The sequence below is a fragment of the Cibotium barometz genome, chromosome 46, assembly GCF_041138505.1.
Source record: "Cibotium barometz isolate CiBa-2024 chromosome 46, ASM4113850v1, whole genome shotgun sequence".
Taxonomy (NCBI): Eukaryota; Viridiplantae; Streptophyta; class Polypodiopsida; order Cyatheales; family Cibotiaceae; genus Cibotium; species Cibotium barometz.
Window position 1 is genome coordinate 46,380,464 of NC_141091.1, and position 20,647 is coordinate 46,401,110.

Consider the following 20,647-nt stretch of genomic DNA (forward strand, 5'->3'; position numbering starts at 1 on the left):
AGAGACTAGAAGGACAACCATCAAGGAAGTCCTAGTACAGCATATATATATGCATAATGAGCTACAAGACTGTAAGTAAATCTATCGCTTGTCAATCTTTCATTTTCTCATAATGGTCTAATGAACTGTGTAAACTATCCACGTCTATGGTTGCAGATGTGTACCCCTCATCATATGAGGCTCATCATATGAGGAGTGGGAGCCAGTTCAGTGCATCATTGGAATTATGAATGTGGTTCATGCACACATTGGTCGGCTATAGTAGGAGGGAGGGAGCAACAAAACCCTTGTAGATATACAGGAATCTTTTTCTATGATCATTTCTACCATCTGCTCAAATATAAGAATCACAATCATGGCTGCTTGGAAGAGCTACCTTTGCAAGCTGAGTGGAACTACATGGATTGGCCTATCCTAGACCCCTCAATAATGGAGTCAGCAAAGAGCAAGCTCTTCAAGGATGTGCAATGCTCCTCCCCGAGGGAGCATTCCAACTCATGTAGTAAAAGTTATTGTTTACCTACCAATTACTGTGTTTGTGGAACTTTTTAGCTTATTTCAGGTGAAGATAGTGAGAACCATGCTTGTCTGCAAAGATTTGGACACATTCCTCTTAGCAAGACTTCTTGATGATGAGGGATGTCCAAGTAAAGTTTTTAACGATATCCATTGTAACATTGCCTCGGGGGGGGGGGGGGGGGGGGGGGTCACTCGTACAAATATGTAAGTATCACATGGGTTCAATAGAAGGACATTTTAAATATTTAAAACTTACAGAAATATATTTACAGAGGGGATTTATTTATTGTATTTTGAAAAAAATTACAGATTTTAACAGGAAAGGATATATTATATTCACTCAAAAATTCACAGATAAGGGACTTTTTAAATAGGCCTTGAACGCACGTGATATAGAGGATTTACATATAGTGACCCCCCGGGAACATTGCACTAGAGACAGTAGTTGCGAAGTACATGATTGCAACTCAAACTTTTGTCTTGTCCTTCTGGTATAGCACATCCCATTACATCAATAGAGAGTTGGTACCAATGGATCAGGAAGCTACAAGTGCAATGGATGGCAAAGTCATAGACATTGAAGTGATTGATGAAGCTTCAACACTGGAGACAATTGTTTTGTCTTGTCCTTCTGGTATAGCACATCCCATTACATCAATGGAGAGTTGGTACCAATGGATCAGGAAGCTACAAGTGCAATGGATGGCAAAGTCATAGACATTGAAGTGATTGATGAAGCTTCAACACTGGAGACAATTGTTTTTATATATGAGGAAAATATAATTTACGACAACTATTGTCAAAGAATCCTTGCAAGACACGCCGGAACACTTTAATTTCATTCACAATGGAAGAAAGGTCCTCCTTAGAAGGGAGAAACTAATACAATGTAAAGAATTGGGTAACACAGTCAAGATCATTCCTACTTGACAATACCCACTCCAATGTACTCTTCTGACATAATTAATCAAGTCTATCTTGTTAATGACACTCCTACTTGACATTACAAATTTGAATGTACTTTTTTAACATAATTAATCAAGAGCCTTTTGTTCGATGCATTATTTTAAAAAAACAATACAAGGTATACTATTTTCAAAGACACATCACTTGAGTTAGAATAGAACAGTTGAAAACATTACATTACAAAAAAGGATTTCTCATTACGTAATCTTGTACATAGTTTTTTGATTTGTACAATCTCCTGGATCCACAGTTGGAAACCCTTGGTCATATGGCTGTCCTCTCACAAGCTGTGGCTCATCTATCCTTGCCATAACTTCTACAGGGTCGTCATTGGTGAAGTCAATAGATCTTTTCTTTGTGCTCATCACAACAGCTTTGCAGACTTCATTCGCATGTCGCTTCTGCTCGCAAAGCACTAAACTCATGATCCAGTGTAGTGACTCCCTACTTAAGCTTTCTTTTTTTTGAGAAGTAAGACACTGGCATGAATTAGAAAAGGGGAGTCGCCCCTTATTGTATTTGTGCAATTTAGCGTGCGATAAAAAAAATCCATTAACCCTACAAGGGCTATATCGCGCAAACTTTACAAATCTCTCTCTCTCTCTCTCTCTCTCTCTCTCTCTCTCTCTCTCTCTCTTTGGGTGTACTGTATGTGTGTGAATGTGTAGTGTTATTGTAATGTGTGTGTGTGTGTGTGTGTGTGTGTGTGTGTGTGTGTGATATAAGTGTATATATATGTGGGTGTATGTGTGCAATTTGGCACGATAAAGCACCTCCATTACCATTACAGGAGCCATATCGTGCCAAAATGCACAAATTACACACACTCTTTCACTAACTCTTTCTAAATTACTTTCTCTAACACTTCATCTATATCTCTCACTCTTTCTCTCTTTGACTAACTCCCGAAATCTTTATCTATCTCTCTCTGACTATCTCTAAATCTCTCTCTATTACACCCTCTCTCTCTCTCTCTCTCTCTCTCTCTCTCTCTCTCTCACGTTGTGGGTGTATTGTATGTGTGTCTGTGTTGTATATGGTTGTATGTGTGTGTGTGTGTGTGTGTGTGTGTGTGTGTGTGGATGTGATATAAGTGTATATGTATGTGTGTGTGTGTGTGGATGTGAAATAAGTGTATATGTATGTGTGTGCAATTTGGCGCGATAAAGCACCTCCATTACCCTTACAAGAGTCATATCACGCACAACTGCACAAACTTCTCTCTCTCTCTCTCTCTCTCTCTCTCTCTCTCTCTCTCTCTCTCTCTTTGTGAGTGTATTGTATGTGTGTGTATGTGTTGTATATGGTTCTTTCTATGTGTGTGTGTGTGTGTGTGTGTGTGTGTGAGAGAGAGAGAGAGAGAGAGAGGGAGAGAGAGAGAGAGAGAGAAATAGATTGGGTCTATCTGTTCTTGCATGTCTGTGTGTGTCTGTCTGTTCCTGCATGTCTGTGTGTCCATGTGTGTGTGTGTGTGCGTGTGTGTGCATGTGTGAAAGATTGTGTCTGTCTATGCATGCATGTCTGTGTGTCTGCATATATGAGTGTGTGTGTGTGTGTGTGTGAAAGATTGTGTCCGTCTGTGCATGCATGTCTGTGTGTCTACGTATTTGAGTGTGTGTGTGTGTGTGTGTGTGTGTGAGAGAGAGAGAGAGAGGAGCAAGCAAACTTACCTGTTGCCATTTGCTTTCTGGTTACGTGGGCATGGATGCTGGACTCTCTTTCTGTCTCTACGCTGGAATCTCTTTCTGTCTGCTCGTCGCTGGAATCTCTCTCTGTCTGTGGGTTCCTGAAAAATCAGGATGCTCTCTCTCTCTCTCTCTCTCTCTCTCTCTCTCTCTCTCTCTCTCTCTCTCAAATACGAGAACCATTTATAGTGGTGTGAGGATTGAATAACTTTAAATGAGCGTAGGTGTGTAGTAATAATGGACACGTGTGATGTTGACAATTGACATGTGGGGTTTGTGAATATTAAAAACGACTCTTTTTTTATTCTATTTGTGACGGTGCACCTGAGAGAGACACAGAGAGAGATCCATCGACCACGACAGTGATCCATCAAGCTAGCGACAGCTTTGGTATGTGTTTCTCTTGCACACACTAATGCATGCATGCACACACACACACACACACACACACACACACACACACACACACACACACACACACACACACACTCATGCAGGAACACACAGTGACACACACACACTCATGCACGCACACAATGGGACACACACACACACACACAAGGAGAAACACATACAACACAGACATACACATCCAGTAATGCTACAAAGACACACACAGAGAGAGAGAGAGAGAGAGAGAGAGAGAGAGAGAGAGAGAGCGACGTTTTTACAATTTGGCGCGATAAGGCACTTTGACGCACCAAACTAAAGAGCTCTCTTGCGCCAAACTAAAGAGCTCTCTCACGCCAAACCGCAAACACATACACACACACATATACACTTACATGACATCCACACACACACACACACACACACACAAACACACACACACACATAGAGAGAGAGAGAGAGAGAGAGAGAGAGAGAGAGAGAGGTATTTTTACGGTTTAGCGTGATATGGTGCTTGCATGTCCAACGCTTGTTTGATATCACGCCAAATCGCACTTATTATTATAGATTGGTGCAATCTAACACTAGACATACAAAAACACACACACACACACACACACACACACACACACACACACATACACACACACTTACACACACACAAAGAGAGAGAGAGAGAGAGAGAGAGAGAGAGAGAGAGAGAGAGAGATAGAGAGAGATAGAGGTTGATTTATGTCTCTTTCTACTAGGCTGATTGGTAGATCATGGTGGCTAGAACAAAGGCCACTGCAAGGAGATAGGGTAAGGGGCCTGGATTGCCAGCAAAGGCTACCTCTCAGAAGAAGCCAAGGAAAGGAAAACCTATTCATATTCTGAAGCAAGCCAGAACAAGGAGATTCTCACAGAACTTCTACATTTTGAAGGAGATCAGGAAGGCACAGAATTGTGTGGAGTTATGTGTTCCCAAGCTCCCATTCTAGAGCAGGTGTGTAGGTCTATATGTGAGAATTGGAGTCTATCCGTAAGGTGGAAGAGGACAACCTTGCTCTCTATCTACATGAGGCTACTAAAGACGTTCTCGTAGAGTACTTCAATGACCTATGTTTTGTGTAGGCAAGTATCACCCCCAGTTGCCTTCACCATGGAAGGCCATCGAAATGGTGATTTTTCCCCTGATTACCATGCTGCCACATTTATACCGGCTAGCTGCCCCATTGTACCTATTGTTTGCACCAATTAGGAGTACATTAAAAGGGGATGATCTTCTCTCCGGAGATCTGAATTGAAATCTTGGTCACATTAGGAAGTGAATGGGGTCTTCTTGGGCCCTTTAATTTGCCAAGCCTAATCAAGGTGATTAAGGAATAGCCAAATGGGGGTTTGCCATGTGGAGTGAAATGTTGGGTTTGTAAGAGAGGTGTAAGAGTGGTCAAAGGGTGCACTTTTTCCCCCAAAAAGGGGGGAGGCAATTTTACAATTTTCGGACCTCCATAACTTCTACATACAAGCTCCAATTTGAGCGGAGATTATAGATCCGTGATCTACGCATCAAGAGCTTTCCATAGATACGTTACATGATATGGTTTTGTCCACTAGATTTTAAATTTCATTTTTCCCCCAAAATTCAAATTCGAATAAAGTAGCCATTTTGAAGCTTCTAATTAGAAAACATTTCTTCTTAAGAGAAAAGGTTTAACTCCTTAAACTGCCAAATAAAAGGGCCCAAGAAGCCTTCCATTGAGGTCCTAATGAGTACTTGTACTAAAATTAAATGTTATTTTTACAAGTTTTGTGTAGGCAGGCAAAACCCAGTTGCCTTCACCATGGAAGGCCAACAGAATGGAAATTTTTCCCATGATTACCCTGATCGTGGCCTCACATTTAGAGGTTGTGTGTGCCCACGCACATAGGATGACTATAATGCCCAAGGATAGTGAGACACTGAAGAGGCTTAGGTGGAGGTATGAGAAGCTTCTACACCCTACAGAGATTACAAACCAAAATGAAAAACATTCTCAATCATGATTCCACCAGCAAGATCTCCTCTATTACACGTGATATTAACACGAGCCAGGGTGGCAAAACAAGATGCCAGATGGGAGGAAGAGCAGAAGGCAAGAAAAGACAAGGATCAACAAGTAAAATCGAACCCAAAGAATCTCCACAAATAGTACATCAAAGAAACAGAAGAGTTGGAGTCAGTCAACCTGGAGATACTAAGGAGCTTGCAGAGGGGCATTTTTGTTTTTGTGAATATGGAATATGGTGAGCGAGAGCTCTCTCTTGACATCATGGATGTCAGAACTTTGATGGAGAGGACATCAAAGATCATAGAAGAGTTGGAGTCAGTCAACCTGGAGATACTAAGGAGCTTGCAGAGGGGCATTTTTGTCTCGTGCATATGGAATATGGTGAGCGAGAGCTCTCTCTTAACATCGTGGATGTCAAAACTTTGATGGAGAGGACATCACAGATCACAGATACTATCCTATACATCTGTTTAAAGTAGGTATCCGAATTGCATTTTTTGATGATATGGTAGTTGTGTCTTTAGTTCTTCCCTTTTTCCTCAATGAGTTACCCTTGTTTTTGTACTTTAATAAAGTGCTAGCTTCCACATGAGAGCCACTCTGAGGTGTTTATTCTCAAATCTCAGTTGGCACCACTACTACTATGGAGTACTTCCCAGCAAGAGATTCAAAAGTGGTTCACCTATTTGAACATGTTGGAGGTTACCATATTAATTTTTCCATACAAATTAGGGTATGTCACTCCTCTATCTTGTTAGTTATATACATCTAATAGATAGGGGATGCCTTAGTTTTAGATATTTCTAGCCTTACCGTTATAGAATTATAAGAGAATCGTGTGGACTCTTAATTCAGTACCAAGATCACATCCTAAGTTAGGCCTATAAGTAAACATTCAAATCACCTTTCTCTATTATCTATGGCTCCTTGAAGTTGGCAATGTATCTTATTATGAAAGCTTATTTATTATTCACGTGTATAAAAAGGCTTCTTCATGTTCTTGGTTCCCTATATGGAGACAATGAACTATACAAATCAGAGGTCAAGCCTGTTCAAGTGTCCAAGCAAGGACACTCACACTCCTATGGATGGAGATCGATGATACATGAAGAATATATTCTCGAGAGTCTCTTCTCCATGAATCCCTTGATGTCTAAAGGTAAGTGGAAGAATAATTGGTTGGACATTGATTTAGCTAGATTTGCAGTCTAACATTGTGGATTTTGCTTTTTTAGACCGCAATTACAGAATTATGATAGTAACTATGTGGAGAGGTACTACAGAGTGACCATGATACGATTAATACTAAAGAATAGAACAGAGATGTCTGAGGAGAACTAGCCGGAATTCTCCAATCCTACAGACGTCGAGGTGCTCCTTCAGGCTATAGGGGACGAGGCAAAGCCCTCGAGCACATAGAGGCAGAGCCAAGGTCCAATGTGGAGGTTGACATTGAACATCCCAAGGCTGATGAGGTAGAACAAGGTGAAGAGGCAGAGCCAAATCCTGAAGAGAAAACAGACGAGAAGCAGACTGCAGACGCCGAGGCAGGACCTAGTAGGGAGGCAAACAATAAAGAACCTAAATCTGAAGAGGATGCCAAGGCTAGTGAGGATCCCAAGCTTGATGAAGATCCCAAGCATAATTTACGTGATGTAATGTAACCAACTCAATTTTAAGAATTATTTCTATTAGCTGTTTTTGTCCCTTAACAATTATTATAAGCTTCAGTCATATTCAAACTGATTAGAATCATGTCAATAATGGTTCCAGACACTGAGGAGGCTTATTATCTTGGATGTTAATGGATTGTTGCTCAAAAGATAGCCCAAGAGCTTTGGACCAAGTGCTACAGGGAATTACAAAGTCAGAGAAATGCATGTCATGCTAAGGCTCAAACTGTATCAATTTATCAACTTTGTAACTAAGCACTTTAGATTGGCCATATGGTCCTCAATGATGATGCATAATTTGAGGCCTCTTGTCACACTAGTTTTGAGAGAATCTAAGATTAAGGAAACAGAATTGTATTTCGTATATGACGAAAGACACTGTTACATTTACCATGTGTTTTTCAACCATTCTCTTTTAAGTCAATATTAGATAAAGTGGGAAAAATCCCATTCCCATGAAAAAAGTGAGGGTATGGTAAACTCATCCAAAAGTTTGTTAAAACATATTCATGTGACATATCATTGGAAAGAGCTTGAAAAGTAGAATCTAGATCTACTTTGTCCGACAAATTTAGAGTTCGCATGTTCAAGTTATGGCTAAAATAAAGTTTTTAAATACATTTCCATTTTATGGGTTTTTTCCCATTTTATCTAATATTGACTTTTTTGCAAGAGATCCAATTCCATGAATATATTGTTGTGTTCATTGTAGAATATGTTGCCACCTTCTCCCTTAAACTCTCCTACAATGTGGTATGAGTGACCAACATAGTGAAGCTGTTCTGTGTTTAATTCCTCCCTATGTCTCCAAACTTTTGTAGGTGTTGGAAGTAGCTTTTCTTTAATGCCTTTGGCCTCAAGGAGGGATGACACTGACTTCTTCTAGATGGCGCTATAACCCTTACGACTGACTCCACTTGAATCCATGGTGTATTGAATATCCGCAGAGCTGAAACTGTATTGTTGGTTACAAATTCATCCACTATATCTCATTGAACCACCTTGAACTTCTTCTCTTTTATCATTTCTCTTACCATTCTTGATGTCCATGAATGGTTTTAGTTGCTTTGCTAGATTCAAATTGGGATTAATATTCTCTTTTGTCAGGATATGTATGACAACCCTACAAATACAGCACTACTCATTACTAACATAGAGAACATGTAAATCCCAAAGAAGCCCAGCAAATAAAATAATATTAATTGCTAACACAAAAGACATGTGAATGGGAATGCATTCAGTGCAATCTTACCTTATGGCTTGGATTGTCTTCTTCAGGCTGCCTCTAGAACCGAGCCTCAAGTTCTTGATATTTTTGAGCTTTCTTTTCCGTATGCACCGATTGTGTCTTTTTCTCTATATTTGCGGAGGTCACTTCTTAGTTTATTGATTTGACATTCTTGTTCTTCCAATCTAACTTTCTATGTCTTGCATTCACCAGACAAGCCAAGAATCTCATTTGCTAAGTTTTGTGATGAATAATGTCTTTCTCTTTCTTGTATGTAAGAAATTGACTTGCAATATCCTCGTAAGCCTGTGGTGCCATCACCTGCAAAACGTAAGAGAGTTGTGGAATTTGAAAAGGGAGGATGTGAAGTAGTACAAGGGTCAATAGGATAGATGGAGCCATCACACCAAAGTTCTATGTTTTGCTTCCCCGATAACCTCATATGATCTTTAACATCTGATGAGAGCAATAGTTGTCCACTTCTATGTTTTTGAATGGATGCATACGCACTATCTAGAGCAATGTGCAGATGGTACTTTCTCTTAATGCTTTCATGGTTGGACTCTTCAAAAGAATGAGTGTGTACATGGTTGTTCTCCATTGGAGTATTCTAGGAATGAGTGTGTACATGGTTGTTCTCCATTAGAGTATTCTATAAATCAGTAAGTATACTATATGATGCAATGTGAAAGAATAGGACTGGTTATGGTGAGAGAAGGCTTGTATTTGTCGTTTGAAATTGAAGATGAAGGTTCTAATTCCCTCCAAACTATCTTTCGTGCAATAATATCCTCCTGAACTAACCTTATTCTTGTAGTTTCAAATGTATCATTTCAAAGAAGGTTCCAACAAACTTTAAGACGGCCACCTGGGAGAAAATTTACCTCTCTAGCTCAGAGTACACTTTTATGACTTTTACATTCTCTTTATTTTAATATTTTAAGATTTTTTCTAGAGAGAGAACAAGGCCCTACGAATGACCTCCAAAATGTCCTAATGCGGTAGTATGCTGAGAGATCCCTGTCCCCTCTGTGCAATGAATTCTCGGGTGCTATAGTAGCAGAAGTAGCACTTCTTGTGGGTCCCTCACTCGAGGCCTCACCCACGGATATCCGGACAAAAGACTAATCCCTCGGTTCTTCCAAAACCGAACCCGGAAAAACTTCCCTATCCGACCAAACCTGTAAAGACACTCGATTAGATTAAGGAAGAAACTTGCACTTGGATCATGGAGACCAACGCTTTTTTCCTCATTGAGGCACAGTCGTTGATTCTTTTCCATAGAACAATTTTTATCTGGGATTTACTTCATCTATCGTACCATAACAGAATTGAGTCTCACTTTAGGGATCCATCAGTCTAGCCTAGTCCCATTAGTTAGCCAATCGCCCAACAATTGTAGTGATGGGATCCAATTAGGAATTTGGTTAGGTTTTGTCCTGGGTACTAGGGAAAAGAGTTCCCAGGCCCCCTAGCCGGATACTCATGCAAACTTAAAGCTAGTCACACCACTTACACACCCAATATTAAATTGCCTTTTTCACAGATTCAGCTATCTTTAAAACAATCATTTAATGAAACCATAGTGTCAGTGATCATAATCCTCCAAAATGTCCGATTGAATCCTAATTTCCAATCATTCCTTCATCGGTGTACCTATGGCATCATTGGCAACCAGAACGCTCACCACCTGTCCACTTAGGGGCCTTTTTCATAGTTCCTAGCTCATAGTACCCGGGAATATATTCACTTATAAGAATCAAAATGGAATCTCCGTTGAAGGTACTTGAAAACTCTAAACGAATAATTTTGGTTTATTGAATTACATATATATATTTATATACTATATATTACTTGAACAGGCACAAGCTGCTGCTGCACCTGCTGATGATCCACCTGCCGCCACTGCAAAGGGTGGACGTGAGCACTACTCATCGGACATTCCGACCGATGTGAGCTCATCTGATCATGGAGGGAGCAGTGAGTCATCATCTGGGTATGAGTAGTACTCAGACTTATAGTATCACATTCCATATTGAGGATGTGGTTGTATATATATTTTTGTAACTGAAGCCATGGGCTACTTCGACATATGGACTTCCTTGTATATATGTGTACATATAAAATTTTGATAGTAATATTGAATGGTGAAGTGATAGTATTGCATTCATGTCTGTCTTGAATCGTGTATTGACAATGTATGCATTCATGTCCTTCTTGTCTTAAATCTTCCTCGAGGATGGTGTAATGCACCAAAAAAAAAAATCCAGAGAGTGTTATTGGATGCTGGAATGCTGGAACAGCATTCAGGTACCAAATAGCACTCTCTGGAATTTTTTTTTAACTCTCTATTCCCATGTATAGACGCGTCAACTCTGCAAAAAGTCGCGTGTATAAACGCGGATACTCTGTGAAATGCGTGTGTATAGATGCATCAAATTTGAAAAAGTCGCGTGTATATACGCAGATACTCTGTGAAATATGCATGTATAAGCGCAGCTAAACTGATAAAACTCGTGTATACACGCTCCTATCAGCCCGTCTAAGCATAGCTAAATTGACAAAACGCGTGTATTCGACCGTGTATCAGCGCGTTTGACTATTTCTATACACGTGCTTTTACACGCATGTCTCTGCCGCGATGATACACGCGCTGATACACGGGCCCGTAACTTTTTTTCCACAAGTCATTTTTAGCGGCTAGGAGCACGGGTATGAGCCCGATCCCTTGTAGTGAAGAAGTGAAGAAGAAGATTTTCAGCCTCTCACCTTGTGTGTTCCCTTTTAGGGTATTGTGAGTGTGTGTGTGCTTGCAAGAGCTCAAGCTCTCTTCTCCCTTGCATCTTTTCAGATACTGTGGGCCATATGCTGTTATAAAGAAAGTGAGCAATCTAGCCTATAAACTTCTTTTGCCTCCCCATCTCAAGGTACATAATGTATTCCATGTCAGTTTGCTCAAGAAATATGTACCCAACCCGAGTCACATGCTTCATGATGAACAATTGATCTCTCCGACTCAAAGCCACATAGTACTCCAACCTAAGGAAAGCCTTGACGTTCGGGAGAAGATTCTCAGGAGCAGAGTCCTCAAAGAATTTTTAGTAAAGTGGAAGTTCTTCCCTCTAGAAGACACCACCTGGGAGAAAGAAGAAGAGTTGGCGAAAGATTACCCCTACTTTGCGAGATGAGGACATCTCGCATTTTTCAAGTGGGAGAGGATGTAAGATTCCTCCTGATCTTGAATAATGAATAAGCCTTTACTTCAATTCCCTGTAATCATTCCCTATTTCTGAATACAAGAAAATATTATTTTTCCTTGTTTTTACCTAGAGAGAAGAAAAATACTAGAGAGTGGTAATTCAATATTGAGATATTTTTAGATATCTAAATTCTACAAATATCAAAAATATATTTTCCTGAAACAAAAAATCAAAATAAATTTTCCAAGGTGCATTAGGAATCAATTAAAAATGATTTAAAAGACCTAAGCCTAAGGGTCAAGATTTTTTGAAATTTTTGGATTATGGTCCAATTAAGGTTTCAATGGACCAATAAGATTAATCCAAGTGTTGGGATGAGATAAATCCAATGAATAAAAAAAAACCCAAAAATGAGTAAATGCCCATATAAGATGAAGAGTTGAGTGAGAACAAGGTTTATTAGTTAAAAACTATGAGATATTACTAAAAAAAAGAGATATTTTGGAGTAATCATACAATTTTGACATTTTGGTAAGGAAAGGGAGAGAATTCAAGGAGGCACCTATTTCACACATGTGAATGAGTTTTAAATTCAAAAATATTAAGATATTTTTATCTCTCCTCTCTCCTGGATCAAACCAAATAAAAAAGGGAGACAAACTGGTCCAAATCTTGTCCAAATTCAGCCAAATTGAACCTGAAAAATTCTAAAACTTAGTTGGACTCAGTTAATGGCCTCTCTCACCTAGAAATAGACCCTCATTCTTTTGTATTCTCATGTGTGAACTAGACCATGCCAGTATTACCTTAAAATAAGTATATTTTCTATTACCCCCTAAAAATCCTCTATAAATTAGAGGTGTTCCTCTAATAAAACTTGATTTCTTATAAAGCCCTATGCCCTTGGTGCATCCTTCTCCTTGGAACTCTCTGTGTGTTGTGTTAGTGTGTTGGCGAGGTTGGGACTTCCTTGGCTTGAAGAGCTTGACCTTTCTACACTTGCATGCACTTGCAGGAACCTCCTCTTGGTCTCTCTCATAGTCTGAATCCTCCTTCTCCTGTTGCTGTGGTACGTGTGTATCAAGTTCCTCCTGGGTAGGTAGGGGACCCTGTCCTGGTAGTAGGGTCTTGCCACCTATGGTGCTGCGTAATGCAGGAATGTTTTCACCAACCCAATCGAATTGCTCCTCATCGGCCTCTCTGTCTTGATCTCTGGGGTGGCTGCATTGTGGGATCTTCTTCACATGCTTGCTCCCACTAGAAGGGCCTACATATGTGTGCATTGGTGTTGCTGTGGGAGGATGGTTGGACTCTGGTGATCCCATTGGGCGTGTTCTAGAATCAAAGGGGTCACTCTCTTCTGTGGTGTTGCCCGTATGTGGTCGTTGGATGCCTTGCACTGTGTTTTGTGAAGGCATGGTAACAAGTGCAGTGTTCATGGTGCGTGCCATATCCATGTATGACTATGCTAATGTGGTGATGTGCTGGTGTCCTTATGTGGGTGTCTACGTAGATCTTGAGCTCAAGCTCTCTAAAAAAGTGGAATGAAAATGAAGTGAGAGAAGGAACTATTAATAGTTTTTTTTAAAGGGCAAAAAAACCTAACTAAACTTATTTTTTAGCCTTATTACATCTAGATTTATGGTGGTGCGTGCACAATCCAATGCCTCCCTTGTCTCCTCATGTGTGCACACCAAGCACCATGCCTGGGGAGCAATGGTCTGCAACCATTAAAGCCACACATGACTTTTTGTAGCCTTGCATGCCTCTTGCGCAAGCTTAGATTGTTGGGCTCGCTCCTCCCTTCCAAAGGTTGTGCGATAAAACCAATTGAACATCTCTTGTAGATAAATTGTACGTGTTCCTCCTACAGAAGCTCCACCTCCATGTCTTGTATTTTTGAAATAAGCCCCTCTTGCTTTATAATGTGATTTCTCCATCCCTTGGGTACGCCACATGGAGAATATGGGTTTGCCAAGCTCTACTTGTAGTCAATCTTTTGCAGTATCCTAACAAGCCAAGCTCTCGTTCACCAACAAATTGCATAAAAGATGATAAATTGTAGAAAGGAAGGTTTGCTCTTAATGGAGGGTCAACTGGATAGAGATGCCCATCAACCCAAAGATCTACATTTTTCTCCTTAGCTATCCTACGAGCTTGGACAAATTGTGAATTAGTAGGATGGATTTTTTAGAGCTGCCATACTCTTCAAGAATACGAATGTGTAAATCAACCTTCCGTTTTCTAGCTTCACAAGGGGCTACACACACAGCTTGCAAAGGCTCCATAGCTAAGCAGAGGAAGAAGCTAAAGCAAAGAGATCCTCATAGGGAGAGAGAGAGAGAGAGAGAGAGAGAGAGGGAGTGAGAGAGAGAGACTGTTAAAACTTTGCTATTGCAGGTTTAACACAAATCCATTTTTCTAGCTTCACAAGGGGCTACACACACAGCTTGCAAAGGCTCCATAGCTAAGCAGAGGAAGAAGCTAAAGCAAAGAGATCCTCATAGGGAGAGAGAGAGAGAGAGAGAGAGAGAGAGAGAGGAAGAGAGGAAGAGAGAGAGAGAGAGACTGTTAAAACTTTGCTATTGCAGGTTTAACACAAATCCATTTTTCTAAGTAGAAAATGATATTTTTGATATACAAATATACTAGCATGGAGTTTTTCATCAATAAATTACATTTATGGAAAAATTTATTTGGAATTCAATCATTTAAATGGAAAAAGTGGAAAGCTTGTCATATTAGGATTAATGGATATTTTATTTAATTTTTAAGAGAAATTTTAGTTAAAATTATTCTATGCATGAATAAATGTAAATGATGAAAGAGGAATTTTCATCATATTTTGAATTAAATCATTTAAATGGAAAAAGTGAAATTCTTGTCATATTTGGATTAATGGACATTTTTATTCAATTTTAAGAGAAATTTTAGTTAAATTTATTTTTATGCATAAAAATATTTTAAATAATAAAAGAGGATTTCCCATCATATTTGGAATTCAATCATTTAAATGCAAAAAGTGGAATTTTCCATCATATTTGGAATTCAATCATTTCAATCATTTAAATGCAAAAAGTGAAATTCTTATCATATTAAGAATAATGAATATTTTATTTAATTTTTAAGAGAAATTTTAGTTAAAATTATTTTATGCATGAATAAATTAAAATGATGAAAGAGGAATTCCCATCATATTTGGAATTCAATCATTTAAATGGAAAAAGAGGAATTCTTGGTATATTTGGAATATTGAATATTTTTATTTAATTTAAAGAGAAATTTTAGATAGATTTATTTTATGATAAAAGAGGAATTCCTATAACATTTGGATTGCACTCAATAAATTAGAAAAAGAGGAATTTTAAGCTTATGGATAATTGTATTTAATTAAAGAAAGAATTTTTATGATATTAAAGTAGAGAAAGATTGAATTAATTTTTAATAACAAAAGAGAAATTTTCACCATAATTCCACCTAGGGAATTAAGGTTGAGAAATTAAATGGTAGAAAGAATATCTCTAGATATTCTATTTGGTTAAATCATTAAATTGGTACTTATCCAAAAATAGATGTTTATCTGAAGAAAATCCTTATTAGAACTAAACTAAATGATTTTGGTTAGACTACGAGAGGTACGGGCGCAGTAAACCTACTTGTCTATCTTTTGGTATAAATCAAGCACCAATTCAAGTTCCTAAATACAAAGAATAGACCACCGTTGAATTAAACTAGTTTTCCTTCGACCAAAATCACCAAGAATCTAGTTGGACAATTAGTCAAATGATGGGTAGATTACCCTGATGAGAGATCAAGGATTCTCATTATGAAATTAAAAAATTAAGGAAAAAGGGGTTTTGTGGAACCAATCTCAAACTGGGAATTTTACTTGCATAGAACCTTTGTTTTTCATTTAAAGGACTGTTTTACGCTAGAATGCTAGAGGAAGCATTTGGCATGTGTTTTACTAAGAGGAGGTTCGTTGTTGCAAACAGCTCAGGAGGAGTCGTCGAGGGACATCGCTCACGGCAAAGCCCGCCCAAGGTCTTGACCAGTCTCGGTATGGTTAAAATGGTGCGCTTCCGGTACGATGGGCGAGGACCGACGAAGCGGTCCCTGAGTGAAGTGCTAGGAAACCTAAGGAGGATCCTAGAGGGTTCTGACTGGGTGATGCACGGGCTCACAGTTGCTAGGACACCCATGCGTGCGTCGAGGAAGATTCAGATGGACTAAAGAGAAAGATTTTTATGAATCAAATTTTGATATTCGATCTCGTTGGTTAGCCAGCTGGTCTTCAACGGAGAGTCCAGATGACATATTTTGTAACACAAAGGATTCAAAATTTTAGAGGGTGATGATCAGTAATATTATGATTTCTATTGAAGGGTTGTTTTAAAGACAACTGAATCTGTTATAAATGGAAATTTCATATCAGGTGTGTATGTGGAATGCCTACCTTAATTTTTACATGAAACGTCGGCTAGGGGACCTGGGAACTCTTTCCTCGGTGCCCAGGCAAAACACAACCAAATCTTTATAAAGGACAGTGGTCGGTGGTTGGCTAACCCATGGACTGGAGACTAGATCGGAGGATTACTACGATACCATTAAGATAAGATTAGTTGCGTTAGTTAGATTAAGTCCCAAGAAGACCCTTGTTCTATGGGAGGGAATCAGCGGGCGTGCCTCGTTAAATAGTAGAACAAATGGTCCAATCAATCATGTTGGCTTTTTCTATTGTGAGTGATGCAGCACAAGAAGGACAAATGGTCCAATCACTCACATACGCAATAATATATAGCTCTATAGTAAGGACTAGCATCGTCCAATAAAGGACTACTAGTCTAAGCTAAAGTGTAGAGTAATCCCTAAGTTTGAACTAAAGCATGCACAAATAGCATACACAATAATATCTCTCTATAGTAAGGACTAGCACCATCCAATAAAGGACTACTAGTCTAAGCTAAAGTGTAAAGTAAACCCTAAGTCTGAACTACAGCATGCACAAATAATCAAGAACAACCATCGCCCAATCAAGGACAAGATGTCCAATCCGCACAGTGTACTCTATATGCGAAATGCAGACTGTGTTGTCTATATTAAGGACCCAAACAGTCCAATAATAGGACTAATAGCCCAATCTACAACCAGCACAAGGATTTGCTCAGGGATAGCACCTACCCAAGTTACCTAAACATGGGCTGTCTATTTGGGAGAAGCACCCTCTAGTGTGTCGCTACTATGAAAACAAGAGATGTGACACCATGAAGTTCCTTTACAGATTTAAATAATAGCCCACCGGGCTTTTTCTATTTCTCAGCGAGCCCGCTAGGAAATATAAAAGGCCCGGCGGGTCCATTGGGAAATAAAAAAAGCTCGATGGGCAATATAAAAACCTTGACGGGCTTTACCTGTATTCCAAGTCCAATACTGATAATATTAATACAACGTTAATTTTATGTGCTGTTGTCAAAAGTTAATAACTTATTGACGCGTTTATAATTATGTCAGTGAAATCCCTGGTACCCATCATGTTGATACTATGGTAAGTTAATAGGTTTCATTGTTACCACCTTAGGTGAATTTGTAGGTGTGTGTCATTTGAAGCCCATTTTGGGCTTTGAAATTCCCTTATACAGACTCTAGACAAGAGTCAACTAAACAGATGGTGTTCATAAATGGTTGGAGGCTCGAGATCAGTGTTCGAAAAAAACACGCGTTTAGTGTAGCTTGCACCTGGAAAACACGTTCAAATTTAAAACTTTAAGGTACAAATACCTCCAAATTTTGAGAAGTTATAAAACAAAAACCTTCAGATTTGGAAATTTTCGTTTATATTTGACAATTTCTACATGGAGGTTTTCCCAACTTTTTTTTCGAACACTTGTGGAGATATATCTCGCTGGAACGTGAAACATGCTTGCAGACTCGGTCATCACATTGATCACAATTCAAAGCGAGTAAGGTGCGCCTCTACCCTCGGCCCTGGCGACTGCTTTTGAACTTTGCAGGTGAAACATGCTTGCAGATGCGGTCATCACAATTTAAAGCGAGTAATTTGCAACTCCTTTTTTGTAAATGGATAAAATTTATAAGTTTTTAGTTCTAAAAACCAGTCAATAATAAGATTTTAAATAGGAAAACCATTGTACTCCAACTTGATTGTACTCCAACTTGTCTTTTTTATTAGTGGGTGGGTAAAATGTTATTCTCTAACATTGATTCTCCCCCTAGGAATGGGCCCTCTCCTTTGAAGAGGCATCATAAGCTTTATCCTTCCAATTTCAAAAATTACCTGTAAAGATAACTCTTAACTATATTGGGTTCTACTATATGCCAGTTTTATATTAAAAAATCATTCCTAGTGAGCTCCCATCAACATGTGCCATTTTCTGGGGTTGTGCTTTGGTTAAATATATGATGATCTACAGTTTCTGAAGGCATCCATGAAGACTACAAATGACCTTGCGACAGAGTTCTACAGATCACCTGGTTACACCGTGTGTTTTACCTTGCCTTTCCTTTCGTACACGATCCGATAAGCAGGCTCCCACTAATAAGGACCTGCGGCCCTCCTGCATGGTTGCTTTCGAAAGACTCCTCACCTACCCTAATCACTTAGAGGCTGTGAATGATGGAGCCCCGGCAGCCGCTTTGGTTTCATCCGCATCACGCCTTTTGGATCGCTTCACATGCACTCAGCTATAAGTAAGTGGTGTAATATAGAGAGTGAGGGCAGGGATTTTGGCATGGGTTATTCAGGTCACCATGTAATTATGGCCAGCTTTTGGCCGGGTTTCCAAATAATTTTATTCATGTTGGTGCTCATTTGCCATGCCGCCTCAACTCCGGCACGAAGTAGTGATGGGTACCCCTCGGTTGTGTTTGCGTTTGGGGACTCTCTCTCGGACACAGGCAACCTCGTGAGAACATGGAACCCGGCCTTCCTATCACCCTCTTTCCTTCCCTATGGAAGAACCTACTTCAAAGCTGGGGCGCAACGCTTCTCGGATGGTCGTTTAATCATTGATTGTATAGGCAAGTAGACGTTGCATTTGGTATTACTGCATCACGACGCCACAAGTATATCAAGACGGTGTTAATCCTCTAACAAGTACATATTTTGTTTTTTTTTTGTGTGTGTGTGTGTGTGTGGGGAGGTCTATGGTGTAGCAGTGCAGTCGCTGGGCCTCCCTTTCTTGCCACCTTTCTTGGACTTTGTCGGGACGGACTTCTCTCACGGTGTAAACTACGCAGTGGGCAGCGCCACAGCTCTCAATTACTCCTACTCTGTAGAGCTTGGGACTATCCCTTATACCACCTGCAATGGCATCGGACCTTCTTGCAATTTGTGGAAGCAGGTACACACTTCTCACAGTCCAGTCTGAGGATAATTTTCTAAGCAAGAACATGGGTTGATAATGCTTGTAGAGAAATCATATTATAACCTACTGTTGATAATGTATAACCAGCAAAAGCCACATATTGGTTAATATTTATTTTACTTTTAGGTTTGAAAGGAGGCGTGACCACTTTCCCGGATCCATCAACTGTAGCGGAAGCTACTTGCTTCATAGAAATCGGTGGAAATGACATTTCTGGTTTGGTCGTGGCCGGATTTACACATGCAGAAATCATGAACTTGCTACCCCTCGTCGTGGACAAGGTTGCCGATACTATCCGGGTAATTTGTGCGAAATCAATTTCTTAATCTCAGCTCATTAATGCATGCATCAAGCCCACCTGCACTCGCCCGCTGGTGCGCGATGCAGCTGCAGCTGACTGATACTCTAATTAATTTTATTTCAATTTTGCATCCGCTCATTAATTTGTGCGAAATCAAGTTCTTAATCTCAGCATGCATGAAGCCCACCTGCACTCGCCCGCTGGTGCGCGATGCAGCTGCAGCTGACTGATACTCTAATTAATACAATACATGAAATGATCGATACAAGCGCACAATGCAAAATTATCAAAGAAGTTCTCCAAGTGCTCAGTATCTCATTTTTATTTCAATTTTGCATCCGCTCATTAATCTCTAATTAATTATCGTGAAGTTCTTGTACGACACGGGGGCGCGCAATTTTATGATGAGCGGTGTAGGCATGATGGGATGCAGCCCCAACATCAAGTATTTTGCCGGCCGCGGACAATCATTGGACGAGCGAGGGTGTATGGCATGGGTGAACGACATTAACCGCAATTACACTAACTCTCTGGGCCGGTTAAGCAAGTCTCTTCAGCACCTCTTGCCCAATGCCAGCTTCGTCTTCTTGGACCTCTACTCGGCCTTCGACGAGATCATGACCAATCCCGGTCATTATGGTATTCTCTCGCTACCCGCTTTTAAAAACTTCCTTTGTGGATGGATCGCCTGCCATAATATTGAAAATTAGGACTATAATTACACAAACCAAAACTACATAAATGGCCTCACTAAGCTCCAAAACTACATAAATGGCCTCACTAAGCTCCTCTAGATCTAGGTGCCTCTAGTATGTAGTCTAGATGAATGCAAGAGCTTTTTTACCACTACAACAAACGAAGAGCACAACCACGTGAAGATACGTAGAAATTTCAAAGGATCTATAAATAGAAAAAAACATTCACACGGCTATAGACGCGGCTACAATAATGTCACCACGTGTGCAACAACATCCATAGTCACGTATACAACAGTGTTCATAGTAGTGTATATAGTTGCGTACTATCTGCAAAAAAAAAAAGGCTACATAATGGGTGAGATTTGTGGTGGCATGTGTCCCCTGCACATCTCTCCCTCATTGTGTCCCCATAATATATCTATAAGCGTAGCTATGGACATGGCTTCAACAGCGTCAATCACCATGTGTATAACAATATTCATAGTCACATATATAGCCACGTACTGTCTACAAAAAAAAATGGGTACAGAATGGGTGAGATTTGTGGGGACATGTGCCTCCACATTTATCCC

The 20,647-nt window shown here is 39.8% G+C and overlaps 1 protein-coding gene across 1 annotated transcript; it reads left to right on the forward strand.

Moving 5' to 3' along the window:
• Window positions 1-19,021: 19,021 nt before the first annotated feature.
• Window positions 19,022-20,087, forward strand: LOC147612279 (GDSL esterase/lipase At1g29670-like). Its single transcript, XM_086784201.1, has 3 exons — window positions 19,022-19,052; window positions 19,203-19,375; window positions 19,749-20,087. The coding sequence occupies exons 2-3, from the start codon at window positions 19,328-19,330 to the stop codon at window positions 20,085-20,087; spliced, it is 387 nt and encodes a 128-aa protein (XP_086640327.1). The 5' UTR covers window positions 19,022-19,052; window positions 19,203-19,327.
• Window positions 20,088-20,647: the final 560 nt, after the last annotated feature.

Coding starts and splice junctions, on each gene's coding strand:
- LOC147612279 (XM_086784201.1), top strand. CDS start 19,328: ATGAACTTGCTACCCCTCGTCGTGGACAAGGTTGCCGATACTATCCGG. Junction 19,376..19,748: donor AGGTTGCCGATACTATCCGG/GTAATTTGTGCG, acceptor ATTATCGTGAAG/TTCTTGTACGACACGGGGGC.